We start from the raw sequence: 18,714 nt of genomic DNA on the forward strand, positions 1-18,714 counted from the left end.
CTTTTACTGGTTTAGCCACATCCCCTGTGACAATTCGCCAGAGCTTCTTGCCTTTGAGGAAAGAGGACATGGCTTGGGCCCACAGAACATAGTTTGAACCATTTAAAATGACGGAAATGGGATGAGAGGCATCATGACGATCCATAATACTAGTTGAGTAGGGTTAAAGTAATAGGAATAGACCCGTAGGAGCAAAATTAGGTAAAACAGAGTATACCAGTGAGTCCGGAAGGTCGAAAATAGCAAGAAAATGTATGCTGGACAGAGATGATGTCAGCAATGATGTCAACGGCGCACGTTAGCAGAGTGCAGGGAGGAGCACGCTAACAGGAAGGCGACGGTGCACGGTAGCAGACAGGCGCAGGCGCGGCGCACAGTAGCTGGTTTGGCGCACGCGGGTGCACACTAGCGAAGCGGCACACGAGAGGCGTACGGTAGCAGGCGCGGCGTATGGGAGCCGCGGACGTGTGGGCGCGTGTGGGCGCGTGGCGGAAGTGAGCAACAGCAGATGGCGCGTGTGGGCGCGTGTGAGAGTGGTGGCGGAAGTGTTGACGCGCAGAGGACAAGGGCGGCGCGTGTGGGCGCGTGTTAGGTTTTCTGAGAACGGGCTTGGTGCCGTTGGAATCAGGAGAAAAATTCGAGCAGTTTGATGTAGTGCCACTGTATACGGGACTAAACAAAAATTGCCAGAAATGTAACACTGGGCTCTGATATCATGAAAGATTAGTTTGAGAGAGTGAGAGAAGCTAGAGAGCGAGAGAGAGACTCTGAAATGTTTCTGTATATTGTATATTACAAAGAGAATGAACTCTCTCTTTATAGAGAGAAATATGGTGCATTGGATACCAAAAACCCACTACCACCGAAAGCATAAAGACTAATGCTAAAGGAATAAAGCTAAAGCTAAAGTTAGTAATAAGTAAAGCTATTAACAATTAACAATTATACAATTAACAATTATATACTAACAAAACGATTGTGGCTAAAAATATATACAAATGACAAATATTAGAAAACATTCGCCTTTCTTTTTGGCCAAAAAGAAAAACCAGCGAATTTGTGCACGAGGTAGTCCAGCGTTCTACACTCCCCAGCAAATTTGTGCTTGCCATAACTTCAATGCAAACTGTTGATGGTGGAAATGTACAACAAAATATGAATTTTCCTCTCATCAAATATGTGCAGGATGAATGGAGATTCATAATCGGAGAAAAAATGTCTTTAATTTTAATCATTTAAGAAAACATAAAGTGTGACCCACTAAAAATATTTTCATTTGTTGATCTCTTTGTTAATTTTATTAAAAGTGTGACACATTATTACTGGCAGAGCCAATTTATTGTTAGCGGAGTCAATTAATAATCAAAATACATCACATTAGTGTTAACTTACTAAAAAAAAACAATTAAAAATGTAAAAAGCTAGAAATATCTCATCTTGTTTTTGATTTTGAACTAAGTTTCGAATATGAATCATATTTTAGAAGAAAAAAAAAATCAGTACTTTTTTATGTGAAAAGTTGGCATTCTCATAAAATAATATAATTTAGTGGGGTCATTTTAATGAAACTCCAAAATATAACTTATTTTTTTTAATTTGTCTCATGAAATTACAAAGTATTAGCTAAAATATTGAATTGACATCGATTATGTCTAACCTTTCAGTGGGTTCAATTGAACCCATTGATTACAATGTAGCTACGCCAATGGCCATTATGCTAACACGTTCTTCATAATTTTATAATTTTATGATATTGTGGGTGTTTAGAATTTTTATTTTTATTTTTTTTATTTTTGACTTTTTGTTAGCAATTTTCGTCTTTCGTGAATTTTTTTTTTTATAAAAAATTAGATTAATTAGAAATTAGTAAAAACATGTTTGGATCACATTTGTCTAAAAAATATGGATGGTCTATTTTTTGTGAAATTATACTTGCAATCCATTTTTTCAAAAGACAAATTTGATTGAAACATGTGACTATCAATATCAAATCAACCTAATTTTTTTTCATGAATAATTTAATTTGAAGACACTAAAAGTTGAAAGGTTCGAATTACTAAAATAGACCAAAAATGAGCTCACAATATACAAAATTGTACCCTCCCGTCCAAAAAGTGGATTGGAGGGAAGCCAGTTCCATCAATAATAATAGGACTAACCCTAGACAAAGAAATCAAACACATAAATATATCCACACACACACACACACACACAAAAATGTGGTTATGATCTAACATTTGTATTGTAAATCTTACACTTAGAATGAATCTGAGTTACACATTTTTTTTCTTAATTTTATTTATTTATTTAGTGTTTTATTTCTTAGTCAGTAACATTCCTCATAATAAGAGAAAATATCATTTTGACTCCCAAACTTTTATGCATTTTTCAATTTGACCCCCAGACTTCAATTAATATCAATTTTACACTCAAACTTTCAATTTTTTGATCAATTTGGCTCCAGCTATCACATTCCATCTACAATTGGACGAAATGTGCTGACATAACACCAAAATTCATTTGAAATTTCATTTTACACCCCAAATTATACCTTAAAAATCAATTTGCCCCCTAAATATTAAAAAAAAAATTAAATATTTAATAAATAATTTTTATCTCAATAATGAAAAAATTAAATTTTAAATAACATATACATTGTAAAAAATAATAAAAAATATAAAAATTCTCATTTAAAATTATCTTGAGACTACCAGTATGGATAATTCGACAAGCATGTCGTACCCTTATCGGGTACTTATGCATAGTATTTCTGCATACGTATCGAGTGCACAAAACACGCACTTAAATTTTTTTCTTCTTAATTTTTGGCGTACCCAGACATACCTAGTACATACCCAAGTCGTGCCATACCTCAGTTGAACAATATTTTCTTTTACCACAAAGATAAAATTCTTTTTACTAGACTTCTTTTTCATTTTTAGTTTTGTACTTAGTTTGGTTTTAAAATTAAGTTATGATTTGCAAGTTATTTAATATAATAATATTTAATTTTGATTTATCTCATACCTGTACTTTTGACATTAAATGTCAATTGTATGTTGGATTTAACAAATTAAACCATTTAATCAATTTTTTTATTTTAGTTCAAATTAAAAATAAATATTTCTTACAAACGTATTAAGCCGTATTTGTGCCTTCTTTCTTTTTTTGTTGATATTTTACTGTGTTGACGTATCCATATCATACCAATACCAGTACTCATATCTGTACATGTGCTTCATAGGTCTCAAATTATTTCAAGTCGATCCAAACTTATTGAGCTAAAAATTTCTTGATTATTCTATGTGTGTGCGCGCAGTTGTAACTAATTTATTACCCAAATTAATTTTAATAGAATTGATCGACTAATAGTAATTTCAAAATTGAGTGAAAAAAATTTTCAAAATTCGATAAGTACCTAGTATGGGTATAGCATGTTTTTCAACGTACTCATAATTCATAGTCTCAATATAATTCGAAATGAGGATTTTTAAATTTTTTATTAATTTTTTGCAAAGTATATATTATTTAAAATTTAATTTTTTCATTATTGAGGAAAAAAATGAGTGAAGCACTAATAAATCTCAAAATGTGATCTTGTAAGCTGTTTAGTCCTCCATTTTTCTTATGAACCCAAAAGTCCTATTAAAGTGAAAATTACACAAAATGATAGTCACTTACATGTTTGGATTTAATTTCTAAGGATAAAAGTAGGTTTCTCTAAATGTAAAATTACACATTTGGGTAATTTGCATTATAAAGGTTTTGGATTTTCCCTCCTAGAATAAATCCCACATTACGAGGGAAAAAAAAATGTAACACTCCAATAACGTAACACTCTAATGTAACACTAACGTAACATCCAATGTAAAACACTAAAAAACTCATTGGTGCACTTTTCCTAAATGTAACGACGTAACACTCCAAAAAAAACTTATTAGTATACTTTTTCCAAACGTAACACTCTAATGTAACACACACAAAGAACTCTTTAGTGTACTTTTCCAAACGTAACACCCCAATCAATGTAATCCTAAACGTAACACTCTAATGTAATATACAAAAATACTGAAAAAATTCTTAATGTAATTTTTCTAAACGTAACACTCACAATTTGAAATTATATGTTTGCTCAAAACTTACTAAGGAATTTTTGTGTTTCCTTTGGAATAGTTTGAAAAATCCCACATCCTTTCATAATTGTTTGAAGAATCCCATCTTTTTCTTTTTTCTTTTTTGGAGTGTTACATTGGATTGTTACGTTTGGAAAAAGTACATCAACGAGTTTTTGTGTGTTACATTGGAATGTTACACTAAGGAATGTTTTGGAGTGCTATATTGGAATGTTACGTTTAAAAAAAGTACATTAAGAAATTTTTATTTTATTTTATTTTATTTTGAGTATTACATTGGAGTGTTACATTTAAGTGTTATATTGGAGTGTTACGGTTTGAAATTATACATTTGCCCAATGTTTACTAAGGGATTTTTATACTCATTTTGAAATTTTGGAAGAATCCCACATCTTTTTGGAATGTTTGAAGGATCTCATATTTCAAGTCATTTTTGTACGCCTTTTAAAATGTCTTCTAAATAAAAAAGATTCTCATATAAAAATTCATTCCAAATTTGATTCTCATAGATTGTGTAAATTAACTTTCTAGCACAAAAGAAAAAAAGAAAAGAAAATATAATAAAAATAAGGGTATAACCGTAAATCTAATTTCTAAATAATATATTAAATCTGCATTTCCAAAATTAATGGGACTAATTGGTCTATAAAAAAATTCTTGGGACTAAATGGATCATCATTCCTCAAAATGAGATTTATAGGTAAATTTTTCAAAAAAAATTATTTATTAAATATTTAAATTTTTATTTTTATTTTTATTTTTTATATTTCGGGGGGCAAATTGATTTTTAAGGTATAGTTTGGGGGATAAAATGAAATTCCAAATGAACTTTGGTGTCATGTCAACATATTCCGTCCAATTGTAGACGAAATGTGATGACCAGGGTCAAATTGATCAAAATTTCAAAAATTTAGGTGTAAAATTAATATTAATCGAAATTTGAGAATCAAATTAAAAAACACTGAAATTTTGAGAGGCACAATAATATTTCCTCTCATAATAATAGTGAAGGATGATCAACTTACTTTACGGTTTGCCGCATGCCATTTTACCATCAGTCATAGACGTAGTCAAATGTTGGACAAATGTTTGTTTGCCCTTCTCAGCTTCTTTATCATCATCATCATCATTTTCATTCATAATTGCGAAATTCCTAATTAAAATGAAAGCCGCATACAAGAAAACAAAAATATATAGGAAGTTAGTTTCATAATATTCCAAACTAAAAAGTAAAAAGAAAAATTTGTCACATAAAATAAAGTAATTCACCATAAATCTAATTGTGGAAGAAATTATACAAATTAAAATTCGTAACATTTCATGATTACCTTTTCCTTTCAAACGTCGTCGTTTGTCCTCCTCAGTTTCCTTATCATCATTTTCATTCATAGTTTCACGTTCCTAAATAAAAGTAAAGTGACATATAAGGAAGTAAAAATATATAAGATTAGTTTCATATTATTCCATGATTCAAATAAATAAATAAATAAATAAATAAATCTGGCTTTGGAAGAAATTAAGGGAATTAGAATTCGTAATATTTCATGATTACCTGTCCTTTGAGAAGTCCTCGTTTGTCCTGCTCAATTTCCTTATCATCATTCATAATTGCACATTCCTAAATAAAAGGAAAATGATGTACAAGCAAATAAAATAATATAGGAAATTCAGTTTCATATTATTCCAAGATTTTTTTAAAAAAAAAATGTCAAATGAATAAAATGATTCACCATAAATCTGGTTGAAGAAGAAATTCTGTAAATTAGAATTCATAACATTTTATGGTTACCTTTCCTTTCAAAAGTCGTTGCTGTAAATATTGATCGAGACAGAAATTTTTCAACTTGGACGTGCAACATGTCAAAATTTGTTTTGTCATATTGTTTAGTAACTTAATGAAGTAGGATATTTGCTTATTGGAATTGAACTTCAATGATGATGGCGATTCATGTTTTGTGATATTAGACGAGCCAAAATTCGACTTCATCACCAATGGATCAAGGGATGGCATGCGTTGGATGTACTATACATCTAATACAAGAAAAAGAGTATACATAATATTTTTTCTAATTCTATTTTCTTACTCTAGACATAAGACAACAGGGGTGATTATTGAGTATGGTATTATGATTAGTAGAGAATGTGGAGTATTATGATTTTGTGTTGGGTGATTAAGGAACATGAAAGAGAATGGTGATGAAGGAATATGCAAACATGATACTCCGGGACACTTAATAATTTTCTCAATAGTAGGACCCACATTAATAAATGACCAGAGATTCAGTCACCCTTTGTCTTGAAGTGTGAAAATAGGATAACAAATAAGATTATAGGCAATATTTTTCGGTATGATTGTGGATAAAATTATTTTCTATTATAGGAAGAAAAAAAAAATGTATGAGCTTTGCTAAGCGTAAAATTGGAAACGGGGAGGAAAAAGTATACTCTAAGTTTTGGCAAACGACATTTTGTTGAGACTTTAGTTGATAAGTATGAGATAATTTGGGATTGTTTAATAATTTTCCAGTAATCTGTAATAGGTATTGTACGAGTCATCAGGTAGAATAATAGGATTGGTCTATCATAAAACATAGGACAACTATAAAAAAGAGTTGAAGGACATTCAGTTCGTACCTGGTGGTTGAGGAAGGGTTGTGTGTGGAAAGTTTTGAGGCTGTCCAAACTTCTGAGATTCCAAGTAGTTAGTTTCGGGAACAAGATGGGAATTTCATCGTCTTCTTTTCCCTCTTCCTCTGAGACTATTGCTAACATCTTTGGACAACTAAAAGCATTGACTACTTCCAGATTTCGTAACTGTGGAATCATATAAGATGGAACAACATTCACCAGTTTTTCACAATCCTCAATCATCATGCGCTTCAAAAAACAAAACGACTCTCTTGAGTGCAATTTATCACATATGTTTGTTATGTTTCGTACTCTGTTTATGAACAGATCCTCCAAAACAGGGAATACAACCTGCGAGGTTTATTACATTATTGTTAAACTAATATTTAGAAACTCCCAGATATCCCTATCAAACAACATTAATTTAAAAAGTGAAAAGAAAAAGGTCAAGGTATGAGAGATTTTAACATTTTAAAAGGAAAAAAAATCACATACAAAATTAGAGGAACCAAATTAAAATTCAAACAAACTATAGGACCACCGGTGCAATATAATTTATTTATTACATTAGTGGTCCTTATAATTTGTTTCAATTTCACCTTGATCTCTCTAGTTTTATGCATGATATTTTTCCATTCAAAATTCGGCCAGTGTAATTTCATTTTGGCCCCCACGTGTGTAATTCATTCACAAAAAAATTTAGATTGTTTCATTAATCTTAACCACATGATTTTATTGTATGTCTTAAAAAAAAAAAAAAGGTATATTTTTAAAAACATTCTATTCATTTTTTTTTTTTTAAATATTAAAATCATGTAGCTATAATCAAAGATCAAATCTCTGGTTTTTCGTAAATGAGCAGACTAAATGAAGGCTTTCAATACAAGAGTAGGACTCACGATGACCCCATGGTGTGGTACAATCCACTTATGTACAATATTAGGACTTGTATCAAGTACAGATTTAAACTCAAAACAAATATTTTCATTGGAATAAAAATACTTTTTATTGTGCTTTCCGATGGCCATAGTTAATTAAAGAGTTAGGACATCTGTACCTGGTCATTAAACAACGGTTGTGCTTCCGAACTTGGAGAGCTGCTGCAGAAACTTTTGAGGTTATTCAATTTGTCAATTGACAGAGAACTTAGCTCAGGAAAACAAATGATATCGCCATTGACAGTTGCATTTGCTTTCTTCGAGACTATCACTTCCATCTCCGGACAACCTTTTACATAAATTGATATTAGATTTTTTAACCTTGGAAACATACTCGAAGGAATCACATTCACCAATTTTTCACACCAAGTGGCATTCACGACAGCCAATTGTTCGAAAGACTGTGCGTCTGTTTTTGGAACTGGGAGTAATTGCTTGCCCCAAATCTCTGTTATGTTAGGCAAGTTGCAAATGTGCAATTCCTCCAAGGCAGCAAAAGCAGCCTGCAAAGTAGTTCACGAATCACAGCACATTTCATTAGTGTCTCTTCCAAATCGATTCACTCCTCAGGTGAAGTCAGTATTTCTCCAACAACCGCTACACCATGAATTAATGAGCTCGTGTGGATGTGCAAATGATCGGCAATACTAACTAAACAGTGTTGCCCTAAAACTTTTCCATAATTCATCTGGACAAGAATGACACGACAGAAGCCATTTTGTAAATAAAAGGAACCTTGATTATGTTTTTTTTTAAACTGATGGTCCCACAACTAAGAGCATCTCTAATGCTAAAATGCTAAAATTGATAGTCAAAGCCAAATTTTGACATTGCCATATTGTCAAAATGCTAAATGTTAGCAAGGGTAAATTACACTGACACCCTCTCAGGTTTCTCTCTAATACATTAGTACCCTTGTAGTTCTACAAATTACATCCCCTCCCAAAGATTTACAGTCACATTACAAAACTCCTGCTCTGTTAATTGACCATTGAGTCAACTAACATATTTTGCTTATGTCATCAATTATTATTTTAAAAATGCTATGTTTACCTCTAAAACCCCACATTACAACCTTCTGCCTTTAAAATCGAGCATAGCAATGCCTATTTCCTCAATCAATTTCTTTCTCATCTCTTCTTCACCATCTTCTCACAATCATCACCTATTCACATAAAATCTTCATCAAGTCTCTCTCTCTTGCAACCTTATTTCATGGTATTTACATGAGATTCCTCTTTCTTATTCTTAAACAAGTCCCTGGGAGGGTTGTACTCAGTATATAGCAAATTACAAACCTGGACAAAGGTCTTAACCTTTCAACTGCACAAAATGAGATTACCAGGTTTGGTCCGTAATACTCTTGATGTCCTTGGACATTGGTAGGCATTTTCATTCCCAAAGAACATGGCGAGTCTGATAACGTCGGCATGATTTGGGTGGACATTGGTGGATGTGGTGGAGATAGACATTGGTGTTGTAGTTAGGATTTGGTTAATGGTTGTGGTAATGACAAACATGGATGATGTGGTGTGGTAGTGATGGATTTGGTGGCAGTGACACAAATGGGACAGGTTTTGGTTGGTTATGGTGGATGGTATGAAGAAGGTTGATTATTGGGTACTCCTAGAGAACGGTCATGTGGTGTTCCATTATATTATGATTGGTGGAGAAGGTAGAGTATTATGATTTTGTGTTGTGTGATTGAGGAACATTAGAGGGTTTATAAGGCTTAGGGTGAGATACTTGGGGTGTGCCCCAAGGGGTACCCAAGTGTTTTAGAGGGAGAGGTTATGGGCAAAATGGGCTAGACCCATTGAACCCAAAAATCACCGCACACGCGGTCAGGCGGGCTGGGCTTGGGCGCTGGTGTGTGGTTGGGTTAGGCTTCTAATCTTTTTGGGCCAAAAACATTTGAATTTAATTTTATTTTTATTAAAATAAAATCCAGAATTCAAATTAAATTGGTTTGGATTTTTTGTTCATCCAAACAGGGCCCTTCCCGTTTTCAAACAGAATTAAACGGATTTGGATTTATTGCTCATCCAAACAGAGCCCTTCCCGTTTTCAAACAGAATTAAACTGATTTGGATTTATTGCTCATCCAAACAGAGCCCTTCCCGTTTTGCTATCTGTTTGAATTCAAAACCAACATGTATCATACCTGTTCAATTCAAAACCAAGAGCCACATACCTGTTCAATTCAAAACCAAGAGCCACCTTCACATCTATAAATAGGACCACCCTCATTTGATGTTTTCCATTCAGAAATTTTGTATTTCACTTCTGCTAATTATATTCTTCATCTTGCTGCATTTTATTTCCGAAAGAAAGAGTGTAAACACTTAGTGTGTTCGTAAGGCAAACAATTTGTAGTGCTGCTATTGTTTGTGGTAAGATCATTTCATCCTGGGAGATAGACGTCCAAATTCTGAAAGCACCGTGGAGAGGACGAATCTGTCTTAAGGACACAGTGTTAAACACTGGACTTGATCAGAAAAATTATTCAAATAAATTAACCAAGTAAGTTGTTTAATTTTATTCTGTTTTTATTTGTTTATTTAATCAGATTTTATTTTTGTTTTTGTAACAAAATAAAATCTGTGGTTTTATTTATTTATTATTATTTTGAGTTTGATTTTTGTAATCAAACAAATTCTCTCCTTTTATCTATTTCTTTTATTCTTGTTGTTGTTTTGTACACAACAGAATTTAATCTATTTAAATACAGTGAAGATTGTCCTACAATTCCATCTACAATTGGACAAAATGTACTGACGTGACACCAAAATTCATTTGGAATTTCATTTTACACCCCAAATTATACCTTAAAAATCAATTTGCCCCTTAAATATTAAAAAAAAATAAATTTAAATATTTAATAAATAATTTTTATCTCAATAATGAAAAAATTAAATTTTAAATAACATATACATTGAAAAAAATAATAAAAAATATAAAAATTCTCATTTAAAATTATCTTGAGACTACCAAGTATGGATAATTCGACAAACATTTCGTACCCTTATCGGGTACTTACGTATAGTATTTCTGCATACGTATCGAGTGCACAAAACACGCACTTAAATTTTTTTTCTTCTTAATTTTTGACGTACCCAGACATACCTAGTATATACCCAAGTCGTGCCATACCTCAGTTGAACAATATTTTCTTTTACTACAAAGATAAAATTCTTTTTACTAGACTTCTTTTTCATTTTTAATTTTGTACTTAGTATGGTTTTAAAATTAAGTTATGATTTGAAAGTTATTTAATATAATGATATTTAATTTTGATTTATCTTATACCTGTACTTTTGGCATTAAATGTCAATTGTATGTTGGATTTAACAAATTAAACCATTTAATCAATTTTTTTATTTTATTTCAAATTAAAAAGAAATATTTTTTACAAACGCATTAAGCCGTATCTATACCTTTTTTTTTGGTTGATATTTTACCGTGTTAACGTATCCATATCATACCAATACCAGTACTCATATCTGTACATGTGCTTCATAGGTCTCAAATTATTTCAAGTCGATCCAAACTTATTGAGCTAAAAATTTCTTGATTATTCTATGTGTGTGCGCGCAGTTGTAACTAATTTATTACCCAAATTAATTTTAATAGAATTGATTGACTAATAATAATTTCAAAATTGAGTGAAAAAAAAAATCAAAATTCGATAAGTACCTAGCATGGGTACAGCATGTTTTTCAACGTACTCATACTTCACAGTCTCAAGATAATTCGAAATGAGGATTTTTAAATTTTTTATTAATTTTTTGCAAAGTATATATTATTTAAATTTTAATTTTTTCATTATTGAGGAAAAAAATGAGTGAAGCACTAATAAATCTCAAAATGTGATCTTGTAAGCTGTTTAGTCCTCCATTTTTCTTATGAACCCAAAAGTCCTATTAAAGTGAAAATTACACAAAATGATAGTCACTTACATGTTTGGATTTAATTTTCTAAGGATAAAAGTGGGTTTCTCTAAATGTAAAATTACACATTTGGGTAATTTGCATTATAGAGGTTTTGGATTTTCCCTCCTAGAACAAATCCCACATTACGAGGGGAAAAAAAATGTAACACTCCAATAACGTAACACTATAATGTAACACTAACGTAACATCCAATGTAAAACACTAAAAAACTCATTGGTGCACTTTTCCTAAATGTAACGACGTAACACTCCAAAAAAAACTTATTAGTATACTTTTTCCAAACGTAACATTCTAATTTAACACACACAAAGAACTCTTTAGTGTACTTTTCCAAACGTAACACCCCAATCAATGTAATCCTAAACGTAACACTCTAATGTAATAAACAAAAATACTGAAAAAATTCTTAATGTAATTTTTTTAAACGTAACACTCACAATTTGAAATTATATGTTTGCTCAAAACTTACTAAGGAATTTTTGTATTTCCTTTGTAATAGTTTGAAAAATCCCACATCCTTTCAGAATTGTTTGAAGAATCCCATTTTTTCTTTTTTCTTTTTTGGAGTGTTACATTGGATTGTTACGTGTGAAAAAAGTACATCAACGAGTTTTTGTGTGTTACATTGGAATGTTACACTAAGGAATTTTTTGGAGTGCTATATTGGAATGTTACGTTTAGAAAAAGTACATTAAGAAATTTTTATTTTATTTTATTTTATTTTATTTTGAGTATTACATTGGAGTGTTACGTTTAAGTGTTATATTGGAGTGTTACGGTTTGAAATTATACATTTGCCCAATGTTTACTAAGGGATTTTTGTACTCATTTTGAAATGTTTGAAGAATCCCACATCTTTTTGGAATGTTTGAAGGATCTCATATTTCAAGTCATTTTTGTACGCCTTTTAAAATGTTTTCCAAATAAAAAAGATTCTCATATAAAAATTCATTCCAAATTTGATTCTCATAGATTGTGTAAATTAACTTTCTAGCACAAAAGAAAAAATGAAAAGGAAATATAATAGAAATAATGATATAACCGTAAATCTAATTTCTAAATAATATATTAAATCTGCATTTCCAAAATTAATGGGACTAATTGGTCTATAAAAAAATTCTTGGGACTAAATGGATCATCATTCTTCAAAATGAGATTTATAGGTAAATTTTTCAAAAAAGATTATTTATTAAATATTTAAATTTTTATTTTTATTTTTTATATTTCGGGGGGTAAATTGATTTTTAAGGTATAATTTGAGGGGTAAAATGAAATTCCAAATGAACTTTAGTGTCATGTCAACACCTTCCGTCCAATTGTAGACAAAATGTGATGACCAGGGTCAAATTGATCAAAATTTCAAAAATTTAGGTGTAAAATTAATATTAATCGAAATTTGAGAATCAACTTAAAAAACACGTGAAATTTTGAGAGGCACAATGATATTTCCTCTCATAATAATAGTGAAGGATGATCAACTTACTTTACGGTTTGCCGCATGCCATTTTACCATCAGTCATAGACGTAGTCAAATGTTGGACAAATGTTTGTTTGCCCTTCTCAACTTCTTTATCATCATCATCATCATTTTCATTCATAATTGCGAAATTCCTAATTAAAATGAAAGCCGCATACAAGAAAACAAAAATATATAGGAAGTTAGTTTCATAATATTCCAAATTAAAAATTAAAAATAAAAATTTGTCACATAAAATAAAGTAATTCACCATAAATCTAATTGTGGAAGAAATTATACAAATTAAAATTCGTAACATTTCATGATTACTTTTTCCTTTCCAACGTTTTATCATCATTTTCATTCATAGTTTCACGTTCCTAAATAAAAGTAAAGTGACATGTAAGGAAGTAAAAATATATAAGATTAGTTTCATATTATTCCATGATTCAAAAAAATAAATAAATAAATAAATAAATCTGGCTTAGGAAGAAATTAAGCGAATTAGAATTCGTAATATTTCATGATTACCTTTCCTTTCAGAAGTCGTCGTTTGTCCTGCTCAATTTCCTTATCATCATTCATAATTGCACATTCCTAAATAAAAGGAAAATGATGTACAAGCAAATATTAATATAGGAAATTTAGTTTCATATTATTCCAAGATTTAAAAAAAAAAAATGTCAAATGAATAAAAGTAATTCACCATAAATCTGGTTGAGGAAGAAATTTTGCAAATTAGAATTCATAACATTTTACGGTTACCTTTCCTTTCAAAAGTCGTTGCTGTAAATATTGATCGAGACAGAAATTTTTCAACTTTGGACGTGCAACATGTCAAAATTTATTTTGTCATATTGTTTAGTAACTTAATGAAGTAGGATAATTTGCTTATTGGAATTGAACTTCAATGATGATGGTGATTCATGTTTTGTGATATTAGACGAGCCAAAATTCGACTTCATCACCAATGGATCAAGGGATGGCATGCGTTGGATGTACTATACATCTAATACAAGAAAAAGAATATACATAATATTTTTTCTAATTCTATTTTCTTACTCTAGACATAAGACAACAGGGGTGATCATTGAGTATGGTATTATGATTAGTAGAGAATGTGGAGTATTATGATTTTGTGTTGGGTGATTGAGGAACATGAAAGAGAATGGTGATGAAGGAATATGCAAACATGGTACTCCGGGATACCTAATAATTTTCTCAATAGTAGGACCCACATTAATAAATGACCGGAGATTCAGTCACCCTTTGTCTTGAAGTGTGAAAATAGGATAACAAATAAGATTATAGGCAATATTTTTTGGTATGATTGTGGATAAAATTATTTTCTATTATAGGAAGAAAAAAAAAATGTATGAGCTTTGCTAAGCGTAAAATTGGAAACGGGGAGGAAAAAGTATACTCTAAGTTTTGGCAAACGACATTTTGTTGAGACTTTAGTTGATAAGTACGAGTCATCAGGTAGAATAATAGGATTGGTCTATCATAAAACATAGGACAACTATAAAAAAGAGTTGAAGGACATTCAGTTCGTACCTGGTGGTTGAGGAAGGGTTGTGTGTGGAAAGTTTTGAGGCTGTCCAAACTTTTGAGATTCCAAGTAGTTAGTTTAGGGAACAAGATGGGAATTTCATCGTCTTCTTTTCCCTCTTCCTCTGAGACTATTGCTAACATCTTTGGACAACTAAAAGCATTGTCTACTTCCAGATTTCGTAACTGTGGAATCATATAAGACGGAACAACATTCACCAGTTTTTCACAATCCTCAATCATCATGCGCTTCAAAAAACAAAACGACTCTCTTGAGTGCAATTTATCCCATATATTTGTTATGTTTCGTACTCTGTTTATGAACAGATCCTCCAAAACAGGGAATACAACCTGCGAGGTTTATTACATTATTGTTAAACTAATATTTAGAAACTCCCAGATATCCCTATCAAACAACATTAATTTAAAAAGTGAAAAGAAAAAGGTCAAGGTATGAGAGATTGCAATTTTATTGTAATGTAATTCCTCCATTATACACCGTTAACATTTTAAAAGGAAAAAAAATCACATACAAAATTAGAGGAACCAAATTAAAATTCAAACAAACTATAGGACCACCGGTGCAATATAATTTATTTATTACATTAGTGGTCCTTATAGTTTGTTTCAATTTTACCTTGATCTCTCTAGTTTCACACATGATATTTTTCCATTCAAAATTCGGCCAGTGTAATTTCATTTTGGCCCCCACGTGTGTAATTCATTCACAAAAAAATTTAGATTGTTTCATTAATCTTAACCAAAAAAAAAAAAAAGGTATATTTTTAAAAACATTCTATTCATTTTTTTTTTTTTTAAATATTAAAATCATGTAGCTATAATCATAGATCAAATCTCTGGTTTTTCGTGAATGAGCAGACTAAATGAAGGCTTTAAATACAAGAGTAGGACTCACGATGACACCATGGTGTGGTACAATCCACTTATGTACAATATTAGGACTTGTATCAAGTACAGATTTAAACTCAAAACAAATATTTTCATTGGAATAAAATACTTTTTATTGTGCTTTCCGATGGCCATGGTTAATTAAAAGAGTTAGGACATCTGTACCTGGTCATTAAACAATGGTTGTGCTTCCGAACTTGGAGAGCTGCTTCAAAAACTTTTGAGGTTATACAATTTGTCAATTGACAGAGAACTTAGCTCAGGAAAACAAATGATATCGCCATTGACAGTTGCATTTGCTTTCTTCGAGACTATCACTTCCATCTCCGGACAACCTTTTACATAAATTGATTTTAGATTTTTTAACCTTGGAAAAATACTCGAAGGAATCACATTCACCAATTTTTCACACCAAGTGGCATTCACGACAGCCAATTGTTCGAAGGACTGTGCGTCTGTTTTTGGAACTGGGAGTAATTGCTTGCCCCAAATCTCTGTTATGTTAGGCAAGTTGCAAATGTGCAATTCCTCCAAGGCAGCAAAAGCAGCCTGCAAAGTAGTTCACGAATCACAGCACATTTCATTAGTGTCTCTTCCAAATCGATTCACTCCTCAGGTGAAGTCAGTATTTCTCCAACAACCGCTACACCATGAATTAATGAGCTCGTGTGGATGTGCAAATGATCGGCAATACTAACTAAACAGTGTTGCCCTAAAACTTTTCCATAATTCATCTGGACAAGAATGACACGACAGAAGCCATTTTGTAAATAAAAGGAACCTTGATTATGTTTTTTTTTAAACTGATGGTCCCACAACTAAGAGCATCTCTAATGCTAAAATGCTAAAATTGATAGTCAAAGCCAAATTTTGACATTGCCATATTGTCAAAATGCTAAATGTTAGCAAGGGTAAATTACACTGACACCCTCTGAGGTTTCTCTCTAATGCATTAGTACCCTTGTAGTTCTACAAATTACATCCCCTCCCAAAGATTTACAGTCACATTACAAAACTCCTGCTCTGTTAATTGACCATTGAGTCAACTAACATATTTTGCTTATGTCATCAATTATTATTTTAAAAATGCCATGTTTACCTCTAAAACCCCACATTACAACCTTCTGCCTTTAAAATCGAGCATAGCAATGCCTATTTCCTCAATCAATTTCTTTCTCATCTCTTCTTCACCATCTTCTCACAATCATCACCTATTCACATAAAATCTTCATTAGGGGTGCAACTCGGGCGGGCTCAACCCGAGCAACCCGAGCCCAGCCCGAGTTTTTTTAGGGCTTGGGCAACTATATCTTGTAATCTGGACGGGCTTGGGCAGATTTTTGATGCCCGAATTGCAATTCGGGCCGGGCTTGGGCAGAACCAATGGCCAACCCGAGCAACCCAAACCCGAATTGAATTTAATATATTATATAAATTATATAATATATAATATATATATAATTTAATAAATTATATAATATATATAAATTAAGTAAAAGAGTTAGTCTTAATTTTTATTTTTTATTTATTTTTTTTGGTTAGTCTTCTATTAAGTAAAAGAGTTAGTCTTAATTTTTATTTTTTATTTATTTTTGGTTAGTCTTCTACCATTAGATTAGCATCGTTTATGTCTACCCTTAGATCTACCTACAGGTTTCTGGACTCGGGCAATTCGGGCAATTCGGGCTAACCCGAGTTCAAAATACAAAGCTTGGGCCGGGCTTGGGCAGCAATGCTCGGGTTCATGGTCGGGCTTGGGCGGGCTTAGACACTACCAAATACAATTCGAGTCGGGCTTGGGCAGACCCTCAACCCGACCGAACCCGCCCGAGTTGCACCCCTAATCTTCATCAAGTCTCTCTCTCTTGCAACCTTATTTCATGGTATTTACATGAGATTCCTCTTTTTTATTCTTAAACAAGTCCCTGAGAGGGTTGTACTCAGTATATAGCAAATCACAAACCTGGACAAAGGTCTTAACCTTTCAACTGCACAAAATGAGATTACCAGGTTTGGTCCGTAATACTCTTGATGTCCTTGGACACTGGTAGGCATTTTCATTCCCAAAGAACATGGCGAGTCTGATAACGTCGGCATGATTTGGGTGGACATTGGTGGATGTGGTGGAGATAGACATTGGTGTTGTAGTTAGGATTTGGTTAATGGTTGTGGTAATGACAAACATGGATGATGTGGTGTGGTAGTGATGGATTTGGTGGCAGTGACACAAATGGGACAGGTTTTGGTTGGTTATGGTGGATGGTATGAAGAAGGTTGATTATTGGGTACTCCTAGAGAACGGTCATGTGGTGTTCCATTATATTATGATTGGTGGAGAAGGTAGAGTATTATGATTTTGTGTTGTGTGATTAAGGAACATTAGAGGGCATGGTGAATGATAATTGGTGAAGGAATATGGACACGTGATACTCTGGAAGTACCTAATAATTTTCCGTGAAGGATAAGGATGAGAGAGTGGGTTGGGAAAGAAGATTCTACTATTAGATTGGGATAACTAGGTAATTTTATTTTAGAGTGTGAGGGTAATAAGGTAATTTTAAATTTTATGTTAACTCAAATCACAAATTAAACAATTACGAGGGTTGCAAGGTAATTTGTGCAAGGTAGAGGGGAGAACTGTATTAAATTTAAACTTCAAAAGGTGTTGAAATAATTTAGGGGAAATCTCACATTAGGGGAATGTTAAAAAAGTAAGTACAAATCAATGAAAAACTTTATAAATAGTAATAGTAATTAAATTTGTAAACTTTTTCACTAATATATATATATATATATATATTATTTTTTTTCTAATATCACTTGAATGTAATAACCCCTATAATTTATCCTTTTACCAATGTTGCTTTAATAGTGTACTACCCATTTCTTTTATTTTTTCACAAGGAATAATATCAAAATGCCATTTGTGAATCTCATTATGAAAGGGAAAGAGAGAAGCTCTAGTTACAATTGATTTTTTATTTTTTATTTTTTTTATACCTTAGTGAATTTCATTTAGAAATTTTCATTTTCTTAAAAAACATATATTTTAGATACTGCTATACTGCAAATAATAATAATAAATAATTGGCATAACGATTGGTTCTACATACTTTTATATTAAGAGTTTAGACGGACAATATAAC

The 18,714-nt window shown here is 31.7% G+C and overlaps 2 protein-coding genes across 2 annotated transcripts; both read right to left on the minus strand.

Moving 5' to 3' along the window:
- Window positions 1-965: 965 nt before the first annotated feature.
- Window positions 966-9,298, minus strand: LOC114260419 (uncharacterized). The gene is made up of 6 exons (XM_082898518.1): window positions 7,819-9,298; window positions 6,768-7,112; window positions 5,686-5,751; window positions 5,462-5,534; window positions 5,159-5,286; window positions 966-1,126 (listed from the first exon to the last, which is right to left on the minus strand). Exons 1-5 carry the CDS (start codon window positions 8,029-8,031, stop codon window positions 5,270-5,272), a joined length of 714 nt encoding a protein of 237 aa, XP_082754644.1. The 5' UTR covers window positions 8,032-9,298; the 3' UTR covers window positions 966-1,126; window positions 5,159-5,269.
- A 4,136-nt stretch (window positions 9,299-13,434) lies between these two features.
- Window positions 13,435-16,117, minus strand: LOC114306045 (uncharacterized). The gene is made up of 4 exons (XM_082896866.1): window positions 15,734-16,117; window positions 14,666-15,010; window positions 13,640-13,705; window positions 13,435-13,488 (listed from the first exon to the last, which is right to left on the minus strand). The coding sequence occupies exons 2-4, from the start codon at window positions 14,903-14,905 to the stop codon at window positions 13,435-13,437; spliced, it is 360 nt and encodes a 119-aa protein (XP_082752992.1). The 5' UTR covers window positions 14,906-15,010; window positions 15,734-16,117.
- Window positions 16,118-18,714: the final 2,597 nt, after the last annotated feature.

Source organism: Camellia sinensis, chromosome 12 (genome assembly GCF_055761805.1).
Source record: "Camellia sinensis isolate YWXY chromosome 12, ASM5576180v1, whole genome shotgun sequence".
NCBI lineage: Eukaryota > Viridiplantae > Streptophyta > Magnoliopsida > Ericales > Theaceae > Camellia > Camellia sinensis.

Bases quoted from the DNA above. Each gene is read 5' to 3' on its own strand.
- LOC114260419 (XM_082898518.1), bottom strand. From the start codon at position 8,031: ATGTTTCCAAGGTTAAAAAATCTAATATCAATTTATGTAAAAGGTTGT. The intron at 5,752-6,767 runs GTACGAACTGAA...CCTTTTATTTAG, and splicing joins AACCCTTCCTCAACCACCAG to GAATGTGCAATTATGAATGA. The intron at 5,535-5,685 runs GTAATCATGAAA...ACTTTTATTTAG, and splicing joins GAGGACTTCTCAAAGGACAG to GAACGTGAAACTATGAATGA.
- LOC114306045 (XM_082896866.1), bottom strand. From the start codon at position 14,905: ATGATGATTGAGGATTGTGAAAAACTGGTGAATGTTGTTCCGTCTTAT. The intron at 13,706-14,665 runs GTACGAACTGAA...CCTTTTATTTAG, and splicing joins AACCCTTCCTCAACCACCAG to GAATGTGCAATTATGAATGA. The intron at 13,489-13,639 runs GTAATCATGAAA...ACTTTTATTTAG, and splicing joins GACGACTTCTGAAAGGAAAG to GAACGTGAAACTATGAATGA.